The sequence below is a fragment of the Electrophorus electricus genome, chromosome 11 (genome assembly GCF_041902795.1).
Source record: "Electrophorus electricus isolate QZ-2024a chromosome 11, ASM4190279v1, whole genome shotgun sequence".
NCBI classification, from domain to species: domain Eukaryota; kingdom Metazoa; phylum Chordata; class Actinopteri; order Gymnotiformes; family Gymnotidae; genus Electrophorus; species Electrophorus electricus.
In genome coordinates, this window is record NC_137507.1 from 11125723 (window position 1) to 11149041 (window position 23319).

General features: G+C 43.4%; 1 protein-coding gene across 3 annotated transcripts; it reads left to right on the top strand.

The window, feature by feature from the left end:
* Positions 1 to 15: 15 nt before the first annotated feature.
* On the top strand, positions 16 to 22706 carry net1 (neuroepithelial cell transforming 1). Of its 3 annotated transcripts, none has more exons than XM_027020272.3 (11): positions 16 to 271; positions 5132 to 5198; positions 9656 to 9715; positions 17252 to 17527; positions 17981 to 18043; positions 18191 to 18287; positions 18433 to 18509; positions 18602 to 18859; positions 18976 to 19146; positions 19358 to 19544; positions 19823 to 22706. In XM_027020272.3, the coding sequence occupies exons 1-11, from the start codon at positions 135 to 137 to the stop codon at positions 20233 to 20235; spliced, it is 1806 nt and encodes a 601-aa protein (XP_026876073.1). In that variant the 5' UTR covers positions 16 to 134; the 3' UTR covers positions 20236 to 22706. The 3 variants fall into 3 exon arrangements, with proteins under 3 accessions (XP_026876073.1, XP_026876074.1, XP_026876075.1); XM_027020273.3 differs by lacking the exon at positions 16 to 271 and adding an exon at positions 4152 to 4860; XM_027020274.3 differs by lacking the exons at positions 16 to 271; positions 5132 to 5198; positions 9656 to 9715 and adding an exon at positions 14167 to 14478.
* The last annotated feature ends 613 nt before the right edge of the window (positions 22707 to 23319 follow it).

Below are 23319 nucleotides of genomic sequence, written 5' to 3' on the forward strand. Positions count from 1 at the left end.
CATCCGTTTGAACTTCTCCACTTCCCCTATTTTTCATTTCGTAAATATTAGATTTGACAATACCAGCTAGCAAGTTAGCTACCTAGCTAGCTAGACAGTTTACGGCCCCTTCGTTTACGCCATTCTTTCGATCAATGCTTTCAATGGAAGAACCCGATGAGCCACAACGTGCGTTTCCAGAGTCTACAAATGAGAGGCCGAAAAGAAAAGCCAGTCACAAGAAAAACTATGTTAGCGCGGAGTCACCGCCCGGGAGTAACGCCACGAAACGGTGAGGAGGCCGCGGAGGCTATCAAGCCTTTGGGTGGCTAGCTAGCCATATGTTCTCTCTTGTGCAGCCCTAGCAACTTGCCCCTGAATTTATACAGCTTACATGATCGAGAATGTACACATTATACACGGTAGCTAGGTTGGCTACATTTGTGATTTGCTTGCAGGTATCCGGTTAGCTGTTCTTATGGTTAGCATTTATGGTTACGTTTATGTAAATGTAAATGTTAGCAACCTAACGCTCACAAACAAGGATGCAAATCCGATTAAGTTAGCGTTAGATGGCTTGCTAGCTAGCTAACACGATAAAAGGTATGCGGGCAGCAGCTATTGCACCTTTTAATAATACTTTGAAATTACCAAGATTACATGATAGTTAACTAGGTTAGTTAACCTAACTAGTTAGTTAACCTGATTTGTTTAAAACCGAGAGAGTAATTAAACTAGGTAGTTAGCTAGCTAACGTTAGCTAGTCTTTGCAGTGAAGCGTTAACTAGGGTACAGGACAGTGTTGTATAAAAAGTCTGATTCATTCAAATGATTACTTTTATTAACTAGCCATATGGGTTCTGTCAAAGATGCCCAGGTTCGGTCCTTGATATCTACAGGCCTGCGTAAATATAGTACCAACACAGCTCTGATATAGTGATGCTAACATTAAGGCATTTGACAGGCGCGCGTATCACTTAGCTAGCTAAGCTACATGGCTTTTTTTTTTAGTATGATGGTACATGCATTTCCTGAGAACTGAACTTATATTGTCACCAGCACCATGTTCTATATACGCTAATTACATTAATCCTAAATTAAACCTGCTCCACCTAATCAAGTTCTTCCAGACAGTAGGATTGATCTCTAGGAGTATTTGGCATCACTTTATGCAAAGGGTGGACATTTTTTTTTTACACCGCATGATGGCCCTGTGTTCATACTCATGAGTGAATTGCCTCTCTTCCTCTCCGTCTTTGCGCCCTCCAGCCCCTCTACGTCTTATGAGAGCGAAATCAGTTCAGAAGAAAATACCTTTGTATTAAGTTGGCAAACAAATCAAAGTATCCTATTACGAGAACTCGCTGACCTACTACAAAGAACATTTTCTGGAAATGTTTATAAGATGGAAGGGCTGGGCTTTTGTGAATGTATAATTTTGTCAAAACCAACCATATCTTTTTCAGCAATACGTTCATACCTCTCCAGGCTAAGACAACTGTAATATCCTTCTCTCAAGTATGGGGTTCTAATAATTTAAATTTTCAAAGCAGAGGCATGCGTAGTACAGGCCAAAACATTTTAGCAAATCTCCAACAGGTCTTACAGGGCCACAGAGAACTCAAAAGTGTTCCTTTTATAAGGTAGAATACATGATGAGTTTATGTTGGTGTAGGCTTTCAGATTCCTCTTGTCTCTGGTGCTTTTGTCCTTTTAGCAAGCTCCATTCCCTCTGTGACCTCTGCATCACAAGTCTTTTCCACTTCTTTTAAAAATGGTCATTGAATTCCTATTAAATTCTGCTTTGATCATCCAGGATTTTATTTATACATCTTAACACCCTCCTGTGGATGTTATTTCAGACATTTGAAATGTAAATTCATAAACCATTAGATCTGTCAGACAGCACAACACTGAGCTGGATTTATGTGAATGTGATGCTTTTCTTGTAAATGCCTCTGGTCCATTACAGGTGTTAAATATAAAAATATAAATATAAAATATTGATCAGAATAAAGAGTAACAGACAATGCATTATGTCCACAGCAATCAGAATTTCTCTTGACTAAGGACCCCCACTTGGCTTGTCCTCAGAGCTGTCAGGAACTGATTCCCTCAAATACATGGTTGAGGTTTTTCACTGAAAGATGTTAGTGATGGCTAATGCAATGCTTTCTGCTACTTTAAACCTTCTGACTCACACCTTGGAGAAAAAGATTCACTGCACTTCTGCTAACCAAATATGTTTAAATGCATATATAAAACCACCGGAATCACAGCAATTTGGAACATGTATCATATATTTTAATTTAGGCATAGTCTATCATTTCATGACATAAAAACAACCCTAAAGAGACATGTTCTATCCAGGGGGGGAAAAAAATCTTGTGCATGGAACTGGGAATTCTGTGATGCTTGTCCAATTGGGACTGTATGAGGAAAGTATTATTTATCTGTTTACTGAGGGGAGAAATTGATATAAATGGTATTTGGCAGACACTTTTATTCATATCAACTTACAGAACTGAATATTTATGCATTTTCATATGCATGTTTGCTACCTGGGAAACAAGCCCATGACCTTGGTTTTGTTAACCCCTTCTCTACTGGATGTTAGTTACTTTACTTTTACTAAATGGGGGCAGTGGTAGCTCAGTGGTTAAGATACTTGACTTATTATCGGAAGACTCTCCATGGTCAAGTTGCCACTCTTGGGCCCCTGAGCAAGGCCCTTACATGCCATCATATCACTAAAACAGTATATCACTATGACACTGATGTCATCATTGATGTAAGAACAAGCATACTTGGAATGCTGGGAAGGAAGCATTCCCACACACTGAGCTCACTCTGACAAACATCTGAGCTCTTCACTTTATAAAAGAGTAATCAAAAGAGGGGTGTTGTTTGGCACTATCTAGTGTTACACAGGCATTGTTTATAGGACAGCTCACTCTCTAACTGTCTGGATCTTGTGGCAGCTTGTAGGTTGGAGTGTGTCAAAAATGGTCTGGGGCTCTTGTGTGGTCATGAGGGGGTCTGATGTACTCACCTGCATGTCTCTGGCCCTGGTTGTTCACGGGGTCCATGCCTTTCATTCCACTGTCAAACTGGTATTGTTTCCTGAGAAGACTTGAGCATTTGCCCCCCACCCCGAACACACACACATACACACACAAAAAGCTCAGACTTATATTACTAGTTGGTTTGACAAGATGGCTGAATTCTGACGTCAAGTTGAATTTTCTCCCAGCCATAATCCCCCTCTACCATTTGAATGTTTTGAGTACTCTTACCTGTATCATATTCTTTTTGGCAGATGCCTGATGCATTCAGATGGGTCAGCGCTACCTAAGGGTAAATTATTATGTTAACGTGATCCCTAGGTCACACCCTTCTTAGCCACACATGATTGCATCTTTTCATAGAAACAAGGTTCAGCAAGTTGCATTCCATTGCAAGGATTGATGGAATGGTGCGGAGGTTGTTTGTGAGGGGCTTCAGCTGACCAGATAGACCTTCACTTCAGTCTTACTGGAGACCACCCACTGTACTCCCTCTTCCTGGAACTGCAAAGGAGGCCCCTTATTCACCACCCTGCACATCCCACCTGTTTTTCAGTTCTCAGATGTCTTGCATCATACCTCAGTGCCTACACACACGCACACAGTAACAGAATCACCATATTAAAATGTTATGTTTTAGGTATGGGGAGGGTATTAAACCAAAAGCTCTTCATCATTCAAGCGTTTCATTATACACAAACACTCCTGTTCGTTCTGCATAATCTTGGTGTCGCCTCATGGGCATGCATTTGATCTTTCTGAACTAACTGCCTTTTACCATTATTGTCTAACAGTGTGTTGGAAGTTAATATGCTACATATTTATTAATAAAATGCACAAAAATAATAAGGTATGTTATTTCCAATCGGTGTCAAATGATATGTTGCTTTGGTGCTTAACAAAGCACCCTCAAGTGAAGGGCAAGTTTACTAGTGGTAATGTTAGCCCTGTATCTGAAACTGAGTAGGTGCTGCGTCATACAATATTGTCCTGCTTTACTTTCCTTTTAATGATCTACTCCCAGGCATACATATATAGACCACGTAAGAGGCCACAGACTCCTCACACACCACACTAAATGCTGGTGATTCCTTCAATTCCCTCCATGCCACCTCCAAACATTTCCGGGGGACTATAACAGTGAGCAGATGAGCATGGTGGAGGGTATGAGGGGAACGAAGAGCAGCTGACCAGAGGCAAGGCGTACCAGCCCAGAGGGGCCCAGGCACCTTCAGCAGTCGTGCCCAGAATGACGAGGACAAGAATGGCATGAGATTGGTGGGAGATGTTTTCTCCCCCAAGGCTCCTCTAAGCATATGTCTTCGAAAGCCTTGAAGAATATAACTCCTGAACTAATCAGTTTGTTGGACTTTGAGCGATTACTTCATCCGTGTCAGCTTCACACTGCAGATAAGCTGATGAATGCGAGAATTCCTTGAAAGGCGGCCTCACCTGTGTGTCTGTAAAAGGACTCTTGTTATCTGTGTAAACATGACCCCACAGGCACAGTTGTTACCAGCTCTCAAATAAAGAGAGCAGTGCTTTTGTGGGACTCTGGAAATGGAGAAAGAGGGAGAGAGAGAGCGGGGCTGAGACACGAGGTAGTACACTGGGTCTTGTAAATGTTCCAGATATAGAGTGCACAAGCAAAAGGAAAGATTAAGCTTTTTAAGACAGGCCTTGATGTAAGGGCTAGTGGTCGACAGCTCAGTGTGTGTCTCGGGTCTCTTCCTCCCTCTCTCTCTCTCTGCCTTTGTGCTGTGCGGCTGAACATGCAGCGTCGGGGGACACGGTGCTACACCAGGCTCTGTGTATGGTATGTATGCTGATGGTATATGTTTGATCCCCAAACAGTCTAGCTAGGTGTTAGGATTTGCTGCGAGGTTGGGGTCATGATTTAAACGTGTGGATGCATCAGAAATGATTGTTGGTCTCTGTTGGTTGAAGCACTCTCAGCCTGGAAATAACCCTTTGAGTTGTGATTCCTTTTGTTTTGTTTGAACTGATATATTCCTCCTTTGATCTGTGACTAACTAATGTTTTGTTCTTTCATGATTTAATGTTTTCTCACCATCTCCCCTCTGTAGGCCTCCTTTGAGAAGAGGAAGTTCTTTCACATTTCGAACACCAGGTCCCCAATGGGACTTCAGCTTGGTGAGTTCACCATCATTTATGCCTCCCTGTCTCTTAGGCACATTCAAATGCATTGTAGTAAGATCCTAAGAATAGGAATTCTCGGGACTGTATCATGCATGCTATTTAAGCACAAGACCTTGGTGGAGGATTAAAGTGCAGTACGGCTGATGTGTTTGTAAAGCGACCCGTGCCCCTTTCCCACTATGGACAAAAACAAGAGACCTTGAATCATGCCAGGGAGTGTGTTTGAGTTTTTGCGCAAAGAGTACCTGTCAAAACTTCCTCTTCCTCTCATGTGACACAAACAAGATCCGTGTGTGTCTGTGTGTGTGTGTGTGTGTGTGTGTGTGTGTGTCTGCACGTGTTTGTCTATGCGAGTGTGTGGTATGTCTTGTGGGGGAAAGTTTTCTTCCTGTTTTACATTTTAGCCTTAGTCACATGTGACAGCAATGCTCTGGTCATTCTCACTCTACCTCTTCTGTGGTATTCTGTTAGCTTCAGGATTTAATGTTTTACTCTTGTGTTGCCTTTCCCTTGGAGGTCATAGTCTAAACCTTACCTGTTTTCTGTTGAACGTGCAGGCACTGATTTGATCTCAAAGTTGTTAAATTAGAGATATCTTTTTTTTAAATGTAAATTTGTCTTGATATATATTTTGTTTAAAGTTCTTATTTAGGCCCTAATGCTGCAAAAGTCTGCAAAAAGTGCCCATTAACAGAACTGTTCTTTATGGGTCATTTGATCACACTTGCTACTGATCTTGGACTGATAGGTATTCGTTAAGCACAAGAGTTGGACATTCCCAAATGTCCCAAGGACTTATTAATCTAAAGTTCTCTCTCTGTGTTGTTGCAGTTGTATTGACATGCATTTTGTTTGTTGCGCAGCAATAGCAAGTGGCAAACATGCTTTTTTTAACATAGGAATTATCACCAGCTGGTTGTCATACATGACTTGTAGGCATTTTGCTCATTGTTGTAAGATTGACAAAAGGAACAAAAAATGATTCTAAAGTTGAAATGAGAGAAGGATTACTGCATCAGGTATTGTAAACCAAACGAAGAAAACAAGTAAAGTCAACTTTTAAGTGGTGTCTATAAATATCAAGAGTAAAAATACTCTGAAACGTAGCCATATCATACCAGTTCTAAGTGTCTGTATCTGTCCGACACTATTGTTAAAATGTTCTTTCAGACACACATTAGGGTATAGTACGATTATGGAATCCTGTTAAAGACCCTTGCTGTGTTCTGTTGTTGCCAAATCCACCATCCTATTTGGATCTTCCTTTATCATGCTATAACTTCCAACTTGGAAGCTTGAGGGCAAACACATGCTTCCTGCAAGACATATGAAGCTAGCAACTCTCACATCACTGGACAGCTGAATGCACATGAAGGAGTTCCGAGTTCTATCCGCAACCACACGCACAGACACACAACCCTGACTGGCCAGCATTGGATTGGTTGGAAGACAAGGCCATTATTCCTGCCCAGAGATCAGCATTCTTGGATATAAGATCAAACAGGACTTCACAACTGCTTGAGGCATTATATCCAAAAGTAAAACAATATTGAAAAAATGGTATCCATATTTTATATTCTTTGCAAGCCAAGTTAAAAGTATCCAACAAGTGAGACTAAAAGGTCGCCGGTGTTTATTTAAAACATGACCGCTTTACATCAGGTTTAGTTTTTCACTAGACAAAAGTTCTGTCCCAGAGTGATGACATCAGCAGGCCAGACTAATCCTTTCTTATGAGCTCTAATGCCATTGCGTGACTCTGTCCCAGCTGATGCAGATAAAGAGCTGATTCTCTGATGCCTCTAGACTTCTTTTTCCCACAGTGCTCCCTGCCTTCTCCGCAGCATAATAGAATTAACATAGCTCCCATTCCTCCTGGAGCAGTTAAGTGCCATTTGAAGTAAAGGTAAACTGGTTTCTGATTGAGACCAGAGAGCAGGAGGCTAGATTGTAAATGGAATAAAAAGACTCTGGGCATTCCACATTCTGTGAAGGCCAAGTGAAACTCTATCCATCATTCATCCGAGGAGAGAGGGAGGGGAAGAGGGAGAGAGGAGGTGCAGGGCGGGGGGGCTGCTTCATCCTGTGCCAAAATGATTGCTTTGAAATCCAGGACTCTGTTTTCTAGAATGCTTATACACATTAGCTCATCACATGGGACTCATTAAATGTCCAACTGAAGCTTCATTATTTCACCTTCAAGAACTTGTTGAGGTAAAAGATGTGTATGTAACTTTTCCCCCACCACTGGCTCGCCCTTTTTATGTCTTCGCAGCAATCTCTTCAAAGGTGAATAACAGGAAGACTCTTTGATGTGGGAACTCTTCCATAGGCCATAAGTTAAGGCAGATTGGGGAGCTTCAGGGATAATAATTCATTTAGCAAGCATATTCGCCAATTTCCTTTGACAATATGCATGAAAGATGGTCTTTGAGCTTCTGTAATGCTGAGAGTATGTGTTGGATTTCCTGACCCATGCCAAAATGCACATGAAACTTCAGTCTAAGGGTAATTACAAGAGGATTTTCCATTAGTGTCTGTATGTAACACATACATTTTTCAGAGCATAGTTTTTGGACATTTTCAGTTCCATGTATGATGTGGTGCTGTTTTTATCAACGGGCTATGTTTTTGTTCTGTTAACTGTGTGCCCTTAGTATTTTGGTCTGACGACAAAAGCACCCAGGAAACCAGATTATTTTTGTATCCCATTCCCTAAGTAAGGCAAGATAAATGTTCACATTTATTTAAAAAAAAGAAATTGGTAGAGTATTTTGCGCAGTTTATTCTAGTGTCTCTAGATAACATAAATAAGTGCTTGTGCTGAGAACTGCCAACTCCCAATGTGGTAATTTCCTATCAAACTCAGTTGAGTGGTAAATCGAGATAGAAACAAATGCTTAATTCATCCAGCACAGGGAAAGTATACAACAGATTTGCTTTCTGTGGCAATCCTGTGAAAATGTCCATCAGGCGTGCTGTATATTCAGGCCACAGAACCCCCTGTGCAGCTGTTTCCATTTGAATCCTCCAGGCCATGGCGATAAACAGAAGGAGGGACCAGTCCCAGGCGGGTGGGGTGAGAGTGAGGGTGTCCCTCCTCTTAAACAGGTCCTGTAGGTTGTGCTATTGTTTGAAATAAGTTTGTTACAATCTTTATTTTTTATTTTTCCCCCCCTCTTTGAAGTTTGTAAGAATAAATTTGTTAGGGTTCAATTGGCTTAGGGATGGTAAAATTAATTTGGAACTAATGGCTAGCTAAACATTAGGAATATGCACAAACCCTTTTTGCTGGTATTGTTGCAGTAAACGTTTAAAATTCATGATTCACTTAAGCAGATGCTTTTAAAATTATTGACTTTTTTTTTCAATATCTCTCACTCAACACAAACGTTCACTACTTGTTTCTTTTTTTTTTCTTTTTTTTGGCACATTTCAGATTGCTTGCTTATTTGTATTCTAATTTATCATAACTATCCACTAAGCCTTTGTTTCAAAATGGGATTATCTTCATCTCATCAGTCCATTCATAGTCCACTTAACAATAAATAGCCATAGCAAATGAAGACTGAGTGTGGAATAGTTTTAAAGCCATATCAGTGTCCTGTCCTAGCCACTTACTTCAATGTTTAAGATGGGCAGTTTAACCTAAAATGTTCTCTGAATATCTGATTTTCTGACAGTAATAGAATATGGAACAATACACTTTTAAAAACTATTTATAAAGACCTAAACCTTTTACTCTGTGAAATGCTCAACACTGTGTCCTTGGCATCACTGTCTCAGCTGTGGTCTACTAACTCTGTTCTCCACTTAAGGCTTAGTGTTAATGAGGTACTCACAAATGGGTAATATCACGTTTTTGGGCCTCGGGCAAATATGGTGGGATTGGCCTCTTCTCCTCCACTTGTTTGTCTTCAGAAGTTGAGGATGAGGTTTTGTCAGCTTTGTAAATGTGTAAAGCTGTAATTGGGCCACCACTTTAAACCATCCTGGCCAGTCTCATGTTACCAGTCTTGTGGAGTGACTTGTTATAGTGGGCCAATTTGAAGGTTACACTTTTAACTGCCAAGTCTCAGAAAATACACCCACACACACACACAATCATGTAATGCACACAATCATGCACTTAGATGCTGAAACCTCCTGGCGGTAATAATTCTCTTCTTGATGTGGATGGGCCCTCCTTTGGGGCAATTGTACACCACAACAATGTGTGCATTGAGTAGACACCCAGCCTTCAGGCTACTGAGTCCAAAGCAGCAAATGAGGGATATATTGAGTGAGGATTATAGTCTTGTCCTGTTTGGTTCTAGAAGCATGGTTGTCCAGAAAATGTGCATATTGGGAAAATGGCGTAAGAAAAGCTTGTTTTCTCTAAGATAGCTTGTTTGAATATTGTGTGTCTATGTCTGTTTATTGAATTGTAATGACCTTGTACCTGTTCACAGAAACGGAAGCGTCGAGAGAAGGAAGATGATGCAGTCAGTCTGTGCAGCTTTGATTTTAAGGTGAGTGGAACAGTAAAGTGGCGCTAACCTAAAGTGAAAGGGTTATTTGTGTTCAGAATAAGAGCTTCACCCTGAACCAGCTTTTTTGGCTTAAAGTCCAAAGTGCACGCACCGGACACAAATCAACAAATTGGATCAAGAGTATCTGGCTTTATGCTATAATTAGCCTGCTCCTGAAAAATGATCAGCAAGGAGGGGAAAAACAATCCCGTCTCCCAAAAGCATCCTAGACTGTAAAGACATTGTAGCGCAAGCACTGCTTTAAGTTCTTTCTCTGTTAAGATCATCTTAACACTCGTTTGTGTAGCAGTGCGCTTGTTTGTTGCACCAACCAAGGCAAGGCAGCTATACACTTCTAGAATTGAATCTCTGGACTTTCCAAACTTAATTTGTACCGTCATCTCTCAGAAATGTAAATCGTATATGATTTATGTGAAGCCATTTGTTTGTAAATATTTTGGACCATTTTTGGACCATTCAAAATGATACTGTAATGAATGGGAAGGTTTCATGCTCATACCTTCTTATAAAGAAGGGCCTCCCCACCCATCCCGTCCCAGTACATTGGCGTGGGATGGTGAGTTTCCTTATACTTTAGTTATAGCAACAGTAACTATTGTGGCAGTTTTGGAATAGACTGCTGTCAGCACACCCAAATTAATCCCTCAGACAGACAGTGAAAAGAGAACCCTATTTTGTTGCATTGTCCTTGCATGCTACACTGTTTTCAGTCAAGTCAATTTTTTGTAATGTTTAGCGTCTACTTTATTAACTATACATGTAATCTGAAACCAACTCCTTATTCCTCCAGCTCAAGTTTCTTAGAGCCAGTCTATTTTGTCTTGCAGTGATCCAGTGTGGGCTAGATTTAATGTATCAATTTAGAGTGATTTAATATTGTCTCTGGGGAGCTGGCAAAAATACAGCTTTATTAAATCACTATCCACCAAGTAATCTGTCCACCAAATCTGAAGAGCACAATTGACTGTGTGAATATTTAAACCACTCAAGATTAAGGGGACTGTATTCTGGACCCCATCTTCCACCCCTTGCTCAAACATGCTGACACACACAGACACATATGTGTACAAAGCCTCATAAGAGTGCTGTGGGAGGGGCCATCATCAGGTGTTCCTGCCACTTTTATAGTATTGCTTCCTCCTGCTTAATTTTAAGGGTCAGCAAGAATGAGTAAATTGATCATCATTGCTAACACGGTTTGTGATGAGTGGTAATTCTTTAAAAACCTGGTTATATATCAGACTTTAAACATCCTCCACACACACCTGCACTCATGCAGGTGCACAGGTTTCAGACCCAGACAAAATGATGGTTATCGGTGTCAGAAGACTACTGGCACCCACACTTAGGCTTACATTTTTACAGAAAAAAAAGAAACATATGCCCATTGAATAGTGTGTTCTGATCAATTCTGTGTTTATCATCTTGACAAATTAAAGTTTTCACATAAGTGCACATCAGCACAGAAACAATGACTTATCACTGTTAATTGTGTTTACAATTCTGAATTGTCATAGCAGGCAAGCCAGTTTTTGTACTGCTGTTTGCATGTAAATCTTTATTTAGAACTACCTCTCTTCTTGATGTTGTAATGCCTGTATAGTGAAGCGCGTCATAGAGTTTAGCACTTAATCCGGCCGTCTTCCCACTTACAAGGTGTGTTCAGTGTGTTTTCACTTTCAGTATTTACAATGAAATGTTGTAGACAAGAATTGTGTATAATCTTGACCAGCCTTGGTTCTGCTCTGGGTGGGGCTGAACAAGGCTGAAAACAAGGTGGCTGAGGCAGCCTGGGGGGTTGAGAGAGGACCAGGCAGACAAAATGTGAAAGAGGAGGTCAAACACGAAGCGCTGTGTCCAAGTCTTCCCATGATGGGTGAACAAGCGACTGCAATGTCAAAATTCAAAATTTATTTATACAGTGCTTTTTACAACAGATGTGGTCACAAAGCAGCTTTACAAATGTCCAAGTCCAAGCCCCCAGTGGGCACGCCAAGGGACTAAGTAGCATGAAAAAATTCCCTAGAGCATGAGGAAGAAACCTTGAGAGGAACCGAGACTCAAAGGGGGAGCCCATCCTCCTCTGGCTGACAATGGACATCACAATAACAGTTTAATGAGAGAATTTTTTGTTTTTTAATGAAATAAGCAATTTACATTGTGGTCATATACACTGTCCAGATTTGTCTGGTGTCCTTCCACCTTTGCCAATTGCTTTGTGCCCCTTCCAGTTTGCCCATACACGGAGTCATATTTATCTGTAAGTTGATCATTATGTTCTAAAATAATGCGTGGTCACTGTAGATGGATGATTACTCATTCTTTTTTGCGGAGTATATGTCTGTTGTGAAGAAATTGATCATATTAGCGTAATACCAGTAATTGGATCAGTCATGTTATGAATCAGATGTGTTCGAAGGTCTGTGGTGAAATCTGGTCTGTGGTTGCAATACTTGTGATATGATGTCATTATGGGGGGCGGCCGGGATTTCCTTCAAAAGTAACAGTCCTATATGACGTCCCTCTGGTCTAGAGTACCTCATGTTACAGCAGAGGGCAGCAGTCAGCCTGCTGTGTAATCCCACCATCGGCAGTGTTGTCAGGATGAGATGAAGGACCTTTAATTAATTTCCAAATGATGTTCAGCTCCGAACATAACCAGTGGCTGACCTCGTCCCAGGCAAGCACGACTGCAGTGACTCAAATGCCCATATGTGTGGGAGTTGGGAGGTGTGCATGGTTGTCATTGCTGTTTCACAACCATTTCTCCAGCTGTCCCAGGTGTCTAGGTGTTACCCTGCAAGAGGCTCAAAGTGAGAGAGTGTGCAGGTTCAGCCATGTCTGCTAGGCAAGATGGCTGCCACACCCCTTGTCAAAACAGGACGCAGCCTTTCCATGAGTGATGAGTGAAGTGCGGAGGCTGTGCTGCTCTGTGGCTGACTTGTTTCTCTCGTCAGCCCCACTGTTTCACCTAGCATGCAGGCTCCACTTTAACCAGGCACTTAATGAGAAATGAATGAGTGGGAAACTTAATGAGTGGGAGCAGGATGAAGTATTCTTTGATGGGGAGGATGTAATGGCTGCTCCCGTTGGGATCCCAGCACAAATCCGCCGCCCTCTTCCCCGGTGTGCACTGTCACACTTCACTATTGACACAGCGGGTGAGCAAAGAGCTGCTCAACTACTGTCCTCCATTTGCTTAGAGCACACTCACAAGCCTTATTTACACCATTTTACACTTAGCCTACATGTACATACACAGTGCACTGGTCCATTTGCACAGCTGAGATTCCTGTTTCTCACTGTGTGGGAAAACTGCACGAAATGCCCCAGAGATTTTTAGGTTAGTTTGTCCCAGCTTGCAGTGGGTGCAGCACACCTCAGGGGTCATTTTTGTCCTCCATACAAATGTAGATGAACCAGTTGTGCAGTATTGTGTGCAGAGTCTAGATTGAGGGAAATGTTTTTTGCAAAAGGGGTTCTTTTTTTTTTGGTGTGGCTGCATTCGGTTTCTCACTTCTGTACTGTGAAACCTATTGTTACCTTTGGACCAGACGCCTCCCACCCTCCCTCCCTTTAATCAGTACACAGAGACCAGTGAGAGGGGTGGGTGCATGGTTTACTTGAGGGGTCAGGGGGGTAAGTCTGTGTGTGTGTCAGTCCTTACACATACAAACGTTGATTGGTATTTCTATTATCACTCCCCCATCCCCAGCCTGATGAGAGGGTGATAACGACTCCTTCATTAGGCAAATTTGAGTAAACACATGCCTGCCCTTTGTACTTTCCAATCCCCTGACAGAAACCCCTGTCCCAATCCACTTCTCCAGGTCAAGTCCCATTTTCACTCCTTTACATTAACCTTCATCACTGCTCATGTTTTAGCAATAAGGACAAAATGGAAAAACCTATTAGCTATTTGTTTGAGAGTTGTAGAACCTGTTGACTTTGTGTTCTAACCATGAATTGCTGAAAAAAGGTCACAGAACAGTAGTTTTGATTTGAATGACAGAAAGCATGCTAAATGGACTTGTATGTATATTGGAGGGTGTGGTGATGTTACTTTAAGTCAAAACTGAGTAGCAGCAATTATAAACAGTTATCCTTTAAATGGAAGGTTTAATGTAAAACCACACTATCAGATCTCAACCTAAAAGGTAGTTTTAGCTGTCTTTTTAGCTTCAAGCCCTTAATTTATATGAATTCTCTCTAAACTACTAATTTTCCAAACTACTCAGTGAACTGCTAGACATCATCTTGTATTAAATTCCTATTCATTCCTGTATGTATAGTAGACGCAAGAGTGTCTTGGTGTTTCTTAGCTAACCTCCTGCCCATTTCAGGTCGTTTTGCTTACCCCACCTCTGGGTGGGGTTTATAATTTAGTCCCCTCCTTCTTAGAATATCTATATGACTTTTGTGTTCCTCCCACATCTACAGAACAAAGTAAGAGGTTGTCAGCGCATGCTGAATATGAGCGTGCTGGTGTGTAGTAGTGAGGCAGTGCCGCCGAGGCAGACAAAATAGAATTAGAGGGGCAAAGACTTTTTTTTTTTTTTTTTACCCCCTCCTAGAGCTTTTTTGAAGAATAAGTGGATTATTTCTAACTCTTGGAAATAGCAGAAACATACCAGTGGATTTTATTGAAAGAAATGGTGGCTTACGATGAACCTGGTGTGGTGCCTATCAAACGGACTCTACAGAAGATAGACTACCAGAACCAGGCTTGCAAAGAACTTGAGGTAAGCTTAAGAATGTTAAAGCTGGTATTGTACAGCTTCAGCTGGTTTGTGGATTTTCACCTTTCCTGTTCTGTACAACAGGACCGTCTTAGACGTTTCTTCACAGGATGTTATCGGCTAGTCAGAACCTTGCCCTAGTCTTATCTGAGTATTGTCCTCTGAAAGGTGTAAGTGCTACACAGGTGTGTTTCTTTAAGGTGTGTGTGTGGGAGTCCATCCAAAAGGGGACAAAGGTCCTCTACCTGTGGTCCCAGTTTTAGGTGATTCTGACTGGCTGGTCATGAGAAGTCTAAGAGTATTGCTGTTTTGATGCTTTTCTGTGCCAAACTGGATACGCCTGAGCAGGTAGTTAGATTGCCCGGCCACGGACCTGCATAGCAGCTAAAGCAGGTCTGCGGCGGACAGGGTGCCCTCGGGGAGCACATGCCAGGCTCAAAGCTTTCCAGCAGCTCCACGTCTGTGTGCGAGTGCAGAAGTCCATGGCCCAAGTGTGGGGAAGTGCAGTACTGCTGCCAGGAAAGGGGATCTAGAGAAAGCACTACTTCGGTGCTTTGGGCTCTACTTCCCATTTGCGGTTTGAGTTACCCTGATTCGGAAGTGTTAAGACAGAAGAGGTGGAAAAGTGAATTTCTGAATGAGAAGTCAGAAAGAATAGTGAATGTGTTGAGAAATTTTGGAACATTTTGAACATTTATTAAGTAATAGTTACATATAGTAATAGTTCTATGGGCCTGTCTTCTGCTTCAGCATTTTATTTATTTATTTATTTTAAACAGTGTTTATCAAAAATGACCTCCTTTTTGATCAGAATTTTGCATTGCAAATCCATGGTCTGTCAGCAGGGGACTAGATAGGGACAAGGAAGATTCCCCACCCCCTTTACCACCAGTCTGGACAACAGTAGTGTAAACTACTATCAGGTAGGGGGCTTCCAGGGCCTGGGGCCTTGCAGCTCCATCTCTCCTGGGAGCTCTGTCATAGTCAGCAGAGCCAGAAATAGTTGTTCCTATCAGGCAGCCTGTTTGGTGCTCTTTACACAAAATAATATACATTTGAGTGAGAGTATTCATTTTATTATTACATAGCAGTCTAAAATGACAGGAAAAAATGCAGTCGGTGGCTGAAGCCTTGCCAAGGTTTATTTAAAGCCACTGATCTCATCAGTTTGTTAAAATCTCAATCATCTAATTTTAATTTACTAAGCGACTTCGAAATCACACTTTCAGCCAGCCATGTTACTCGTGACAGTCTTGGTTTTGTTCTTTTGTTTCTTTTATTGTGGGTGGTTTGTGGGGACCACCAGTGAAGGTTCAAATGTAGTCTGCTGTGTTTGCTGGCCAGACAGCAGAGGAATATCAGTATGAGGTGGCCATTCTTCGCCTGATCCATTAGAACTCCGAGTGGTCTTGTGGTCCCTGGACAGCCAAGTACAGGTGGACCTCAATCGCGGTTCCATGTAATGTAAACTAGTGGATCTGCTCTATAGCTGTTTGTACTACTCTGAGCCTGAATAGTGAAACTGTTCATCAGTCTCATTGAAGCAAGCTGGACACAGTCTCTCATACTGCTCTGGTAAGCAAGCCAAGTGGCCACAATTTAATAGTGCATTTCAAACAGAGTATACACATGGCCATAAAGTCATTGGAGTATACACATGGCCATAAAGTCATTGGACTTTAAAGATTTTTTTCGATCTTCTTACCCCTCCCCTCCCCTCCCTTCAAGCCCTGGAGTGTGTTAGGACTGTGGTTACAGTGTAAAGTAATCCCACTGGGACTAAAAGTGTGAAGTCATTTCTTCGGGTCTTCAGGTCTACTTTGCTTTGATTCCCCCCTCCCTGTCCCTCATCCCCCAGCACGCTCTGATTTGTTGAGGTTGGCTCAAGTCCCAGGTGTGTTATGGGTGTTGGGCTGTAAAGCCACCGCCCACCCGTACCCAACCCCCGCTGAGAGGTTCAGGTGTTCTCCCTCTCACGCGATAAGACCTGCAGGGCCTGTCCCAACACGAGGCCATCTACCTTACTCGAAAGGGAGGGAAGGAGGAAGGATGGAAGAGCATTGTGGAGGGGGAGGGGGAGGGGGGGGATTTAAGTGCTGCTTGTTTACCAGACCAGGGTCTCTCCCACCTCCTGACTCACTGGTGTCCCCTCTCTCACACACGGAACACTCATACATCATCTACAGAGCCCAGTCTCTGTTTAAAGTGACTTAAACAAGACAGCGGGGAGTTGGTGTGTCTCTTTCCTGTAGTTAGAGCACTTCACTGAATGCTGTGTGCACATGGGACAGCTGAGAGTGGAGTCTTGCGCATTCCACAGATGACTGCAGACCCCCTGATCTCTAGGGCTGAAGTCAGAAAGGGCCCTTTGTGCTCCTCCCCCTCAGTGCATGTTGATGGGTCTTCCTCACGTGATGCGCCCAACAGCTGCTGCCTTTGGGGACCCCGGCTTCTGCCTGGATGTCTGCAGCTCATGAAACGCCAGCCAGTCTGACCTCAGGTCCACCCCTACAGTTCACCCCCTCCTACAGCTCACCCACTCCTCTGGTCTGAGCCACTGCCAGGCATCTGAATGATGGCCATGCGATCTGAAGGAAAAATGTTTCCTGTGACTGGTTGTGGTCTTCTTAGTCAGCCTTCAGGCTCTGTCCTTTGTTTACCAGCCCCACTCTGATTGTGTCAAGAAGCAATTAATGAAGTCAAAACTAATCCAGATTCACCCATTGTTTGTTCCCCACCTCTCTCTCTCTCTCTCTCTCTCCTCGATCTTGTGCAGGAACCCAGTACTAAGCGCGTGCGGCCCTTGGGCCGAGTCACCTCGCTGGCGAACCTCATCTCCCCCGTGAAGAATGGGGCCGTCCGTCGCTTTGGCCAGACCCTGCAGGCATCGTTCCGTGGCGACGGGCGGTCCCCGAACGTGCTCCAGCAGAAGGCCTGCAGCAAGGCGGCGGCGCCCACCCCGCCCAAACGCCGCAACAGCACACTCTGGTCTGAGACCCTGGATGTGCACCAGAAGGGAACCTTCTCCACCAAGGAGATCAAGAGGCAGGAGGTGAGTGTAGCCACAGAAAGCAGGCAGAGCAGTCCATACGAGTAAATCCCTAACCCCCCTTTCACCTCCCAGCCTGACTGTACTGAATCACACTTATTAAACCCAACAGGCTTGGAAGCTTTTCTGTTCCTCCCCTTTCTCTCTTGCTTTTTCTGGGCCTAGCTATGTTTATTTGGCACATACTCTGGCTCGGAGGAGTGGAACGGAGGATTGAGTTTTTCATGTCTCAGGCCAGACGTTCCTAGTTTACATGGAATTGCTAGCGTCACGTACCAGTCTGACCCTTTCAGGCCAGACATTGCAGCAAAGAGTGTGGCTGAGGGAGGAGGGCAAAAAATTTAATTCATTCAAACTGATCTATTAGAAGCATTTCTTGCATTGGTCTTTTTAGGGTTGTTAACCTTTTTATTACTAATGTCAAGATAACGCCTAGTTTTGTTTATATGTATGCAGGCAATTTTTGAGCTGTCTCGAGGAGAGCAGGACCTGATTGAGGACCTCCAGCTTGCCCGCAAGGTTGGTACTCATTACGACTAGCACTTCTGAAAGCCAGAATCCAGACGTTGTGTAACATATTGGCTGTGCTCTCCTACAGCCTGAGTCTTGTTTAAGGAACGTTACAGTGGACTGTTAAGAACTAATGTATGGGTTCTTTTTTCACAGGCATACCACGACCCTATGCTGAAATTGTCAATCATGTCCGAAGAGGAGCTCACAGCCATCTTTGGAGATCTGGACGCTTACATCCCACTCCATGAAGGTGAACATTTAAATTTATGGAATATAGCATTCACAGAATTTAGCGAAAACGTTTGAATATAACACCACCACATTGTGCGTCTGTGTCTGTATGTCTGCCATATGCAGGGACCCTAACACCCACTCTCCCCTCTGTTTCCTTTTAGATCTGTTGGCTCAGCTGGCTAAGGCTACAGGCCCTGATGGCACAGTGGGAGAGATCGGCCAAATCGTGGTCAACTGGGTAAGTGTTGTATGGTCACTCTCCTTCCTCTCATTATGTTTGAAGTAGCACCAAAAGGGGTGAAGTTTATCTGACTTCCCCTGCCCCTCCAGCTGCCCAGGCTGAACGCCTACCGGGCGTACTGCAGCAATCAGCTGGCAGCCAAGGCCCTGTTGGACCAGAAGAAACAGGACCCGCGGGTCCAGGACTTCCTGCAGCGCTGTCTGGAGTCGCCATTCAGCAGGAAGCTGGACCTGTGGAGCTTTCTGGACATCCCCCGCTCCCGTCTGGTCAAATACCCGCTCCTGCTCCGAGAGGTCCTACGACACACGCCGCCAGAGCACCCAGACACCGCCAGCCTCGAGCAAGCTGTGAGTAGATAGAGAAGCACAGAGAGGGCGAGACAGACAGCCAAACAGAAAACAATGAACTGCAGCCACACAAGGGAATGAGGCTTTATTTAAAAAATGGAATTGTATGCTTGCAGGTGAGCATCATTCAGGGTGTGCTGTCTGATATTAACATGAAGAAAGGGGAGTCGGAGTGTCAGTACTACATCGATAAGCTTGAGTATCTGGATGACAGGCAGAGAGACCCACGCATAGAGCAGTGCAAGAGTCTGCTGTGCCATGGTGAACTACGCAACAAGAGTGGCACGGTGAGTCACCCACAGCTTCTTGATGAGAACGCTCTCTGACACTTTCGAAAGAAGGCAGCCTTGAAATAACTGGCTTTGAACTCTTAAGATTGGCAGTAGTGGTCCTTTAAAGACTTGTGGGGTGATGAGCAGAGTTCTCTGTGACCAAGCATATAGACTGTCCACCCAGCGGTCTTTGGCGCCTCACTAACCTTTCTGTCCCGCTCTTCAGAAACTGCACGTGTTCCTGTTCACCGAGGTCCTGGTCCTGACGAGGCCTGTGACACGCAACGAACGCCCCTGTTTCCAGGTGTACCGGCAGCCCATCCCCGTGCAAGACCTGGTTGTGGACGACCTGCAGGATGGCGACGTGCGCATGGGCGGCTCCTTCAGGGGTGCTTTCAGCACGGCTGACCGAGGTGAGGCTGGGCCCTCTGGCCCCCGAGCACACCTTCTTACCGCTCCACTCAGATGCAAGAGGGGTGAGCCCTCCGTAGTTCCCATGTGTCACTTGGTTATGTAACGGTACAAAACAAGATTACAGATTAAAAAGTCAGGTGTGTTTTTTTTATGGAATGTTATTTTTATTAATTTAAATATTTTTTTTTAATGCCTCTTTGCTTTCTTTGTTTGTTTGATTGAAGTGTTTATTTTTTAACGCAATATGCGTCTTTTTTTCCCCCTGATCCTCTTATAGCCAAGAACATCTTCCGCGTGCGCTTCCAGGACACAGCACAGGGCCAGTCGCACACGCTGCAGGTCAACGACGTCTTCCATAAGCAGCAGTGGCTGAACTGCTTGCGTACTGCCATGTCAGTCTACCAGAGTGAGGCCCCCACTGACGCCAGCTCCAAGCGCCGCTCCTCCACAGCATCCACCATCATCCACATGGAGGAGACTGACGAGAACCAGCCTCAGAGCGCTGCCTCGGCCCCCAGCTCACCACGGAGCGAACAGCCTCCTAGCCCCACGCCCTCAGTCACCTCCACCCTGTCTACCTCCTCCACCTCGTCCTCCTGCTCGTCTTCCTCTTCCACCTCACCTCGTAAATCCAAAAAAGACAAGCGTGCACTGTGCTCCTTGGGCAAGAGGAAGGAGACCATGGTGTAGAGGACTTGAAGATTCTACCAGGACTACACACACTGCAGGGAGGCGATGAGGCCTCGCCCAGTGGACTTGTATTTATGTGTGTGAGAACTGGTTCTGCAGCAGTGTTTTGTGTTACTGTCCTAAATGGCAGCTATATTACTACCCCGCCCAGCCCCCAACTCTAACCCATCCCACAGGGAACAAATCTGTACCAATGAGAGGCAGTATTCCTGAGATGGACCATGCAGGTCTCAGTGGATTGGTTCCAGGGCTTTTCTCTCACTCACTCGCACGCTCGCGCGCGCGCACACACACACACACACATTTACTCAGTGACTGTTGTGAGGGCGAGCAAGAGATCGCATACCTATCCCTGTTTACTGTTTCATTTGGTATTGTGCTGTTTTATTATTGATTTTGTTTGTAATTAATTTTACTTTTTTATATACACCAATCAAAACTTTACTGTAGCTCTTTTCATTGAAACAGCACTGTTTAGCTTTTATCTGGAAAATTTAAGATACACAAGAAAAGCAAAAAGGGAAGAACACTCACTAAGAAAAATCAGAAATCTGATAAATCAGAAACATCCAGTGGTTTGTAGAAGTCTAATGCACAGCTCTGCTGGAAGAGTCTTAGTTCAGTACATTCCTATCAGACTGTTTCATCAACCCAACCACTTTGGTTATATATGACCTATAATGGTCAAATAATTGTTTTACACCGTTGATCCAATAGGATTTTTTTTCTCTTTTCAAAAACCAAAAGAAATCACGGTGAAATTATTGTAATTGGCACTGTCAACAGATCAATATGTGGTATATAATTTTACTCATGTAAAATTGAAACTGAGCCATGTTGGCTTTTTGTTAAGAAAGCTGACTTCCCACCCAAAACAAGAAATGAATTTTTTTTTTTTTTTCAGTGTAGCATCTTGCATAGAGCTTTATTTGTGGAATCCTACCTGCATAAGCAGGCTGGACCATGGCATGTATATTTTTGTCTAAGCAGAGGTGTTCACTGGAACTCCTCGGTCTCTGATCACTGACTAGGAACTTGGATGTTGTATGAGGGCTCTAGCTACGTTAGTGCAAGAATTGACAGAAACGTTGAGTCATGTTGTGTAGGAGGAAATGGGCTTCAGTACCGTGCACTACAATTCACCAGCAGCCAATCTAGCTGCTGGCTTTTTGTTGTCTTGAATGAATGAAGCACGAATGCTCTGTGCACTGGTGAAAAGCCAGTGAGCATTGTTATTAAAGAAAGATAAGCATGTGAATAGAAAGATTAAATTGCAGAAGGTTGAAGAATGTCAGAATAGCATTAAATTAGTTTGTGTAGAAAAGAAAGGGACATGTTCAAGTTTGCAGTGGGCTTGTAAATGTGTGATTGTAAAAAGAAAAACAGTAATTAAAGGAACAATAAAAGTCAGTGTAAGAGTTGCATCTGAAAAGGGATTTTGTCCTCTTCTTTGTCATAAACGTTTTGCACATTTGACTGGAATGTAACTTGCACTATATACTGCAAGGCCAAAAAACAAACCAGTTTCACGCTATCACTGTACTGCCGCCCATGATCCAAAACGCCTGTTGGCAACTAAAGAAAGCGAGTCTCCATTAATTTAAACATTCTTACGTTTATCTCACAATCTCTCATTCCAGAGTTTTGGTCACTTACGATATTTAACACTGCTAATCTTCTGACGGAACCCTTGCAACGAATCGGCCGACAGGACACACTTAATGCGTCTACTAAGTCGCTTGGCATGGGTTTTAGCGGCACGCGTCTGGCGAACACTCCGAGCGGTTTTGTGAACGATTACGCTCAGCCCGAAGAATGCGATCGACTCCAGCTCGGCATGTCCTTAACTGGATGAGCTAATCGTCTAAAGCAGGACTCAGGACGCTTTGCTGGAAACACTTTTACGCGTGTATTCACTGCCTTTGCTGGGCTGTTGGCAGTGCCAGGTTTTTTTCGGGAGCTCTTGTTTTTTTATATGGAAATTGCATCATGTCTACCTTCTAGGGATAAGGGAATTCTTTAACTGTTTGCTCATTTTTGCCTCCCTGTTGTTGCCTATTTACATTAATGAAGATCTAATTTATGATGGCATATTCCGTCCTGGGTCAACCCATGGATACAAGCGTTTACTGGCCATTGACGTCTCCATGATGAAGGCCTTGGTTGTAAAGAAACACATACACTATTGTGGTTTACTGCATAGGAAGAAACACTACCTATTTGTGCTAAAAGGCGTGTAGTCAGAAGCTAACCACAAAGGACTGCTACTGATTGTTATTTTACAACAGAAAACAAACATTTACCACCAAGTCACTTCATTATATAAGGACGTATGAGGAAAACGTCAGAAAAGTATGTTGTAACTGATCCAAATGAAGGGTCGTTCGCTTCTTTAACACTTTGAAATAGAGAATGATGACTTGTAATGTGACAAGTTTGTAAGAGCAAATAAATCACTTTAAGGCAAGCCCGTACATTGGCTGCTGTTTGATTTACGCTCATGAATTCTCTAAACAAACGAAACTAGATTCTAATGCAGCCTGGCTGATATGTCGTTAATATGAAAAGCCGCAGTTGCACTCACATATGCACTTTTATATCGACTTCTTATGCAACATGGCAACTGGGAGACAAACGCGCAATACGCCGTTTCGGTTTAATATGCCTTTCAGCACAAAACACCTGCGAGAAAATACAAACTGATGGCAGCTAGATTGCAGTTTTCTTTCCTATCCATTTAGTGTGTACGACATGTGGTACAAAGGTGTTATTCAGTCATCGCTTTAAACTGCTGAACAGAGTGAGGTAGTGAATGACATGAGCAGCTGTGTACTGTAGTACTGTTGCAGCTCAAAGCCCTCTCTCACGTAAAATGTTGCAAGACCATTTTAGCCCTGAGGTTCCATAGACAGTAAATGAGTCAGCTGAATGTAGGAGTTGTTGTATTTCCCTTGCATGTCATGACTCACATACATCCACACACAGTCAGGACAACACAGCACCCATATCATTTTATAATGAGACCCAGAAGAGTGTGTGTTTCACACATAGTTCAGATTTCAATCCAATATATTCAAACTGATT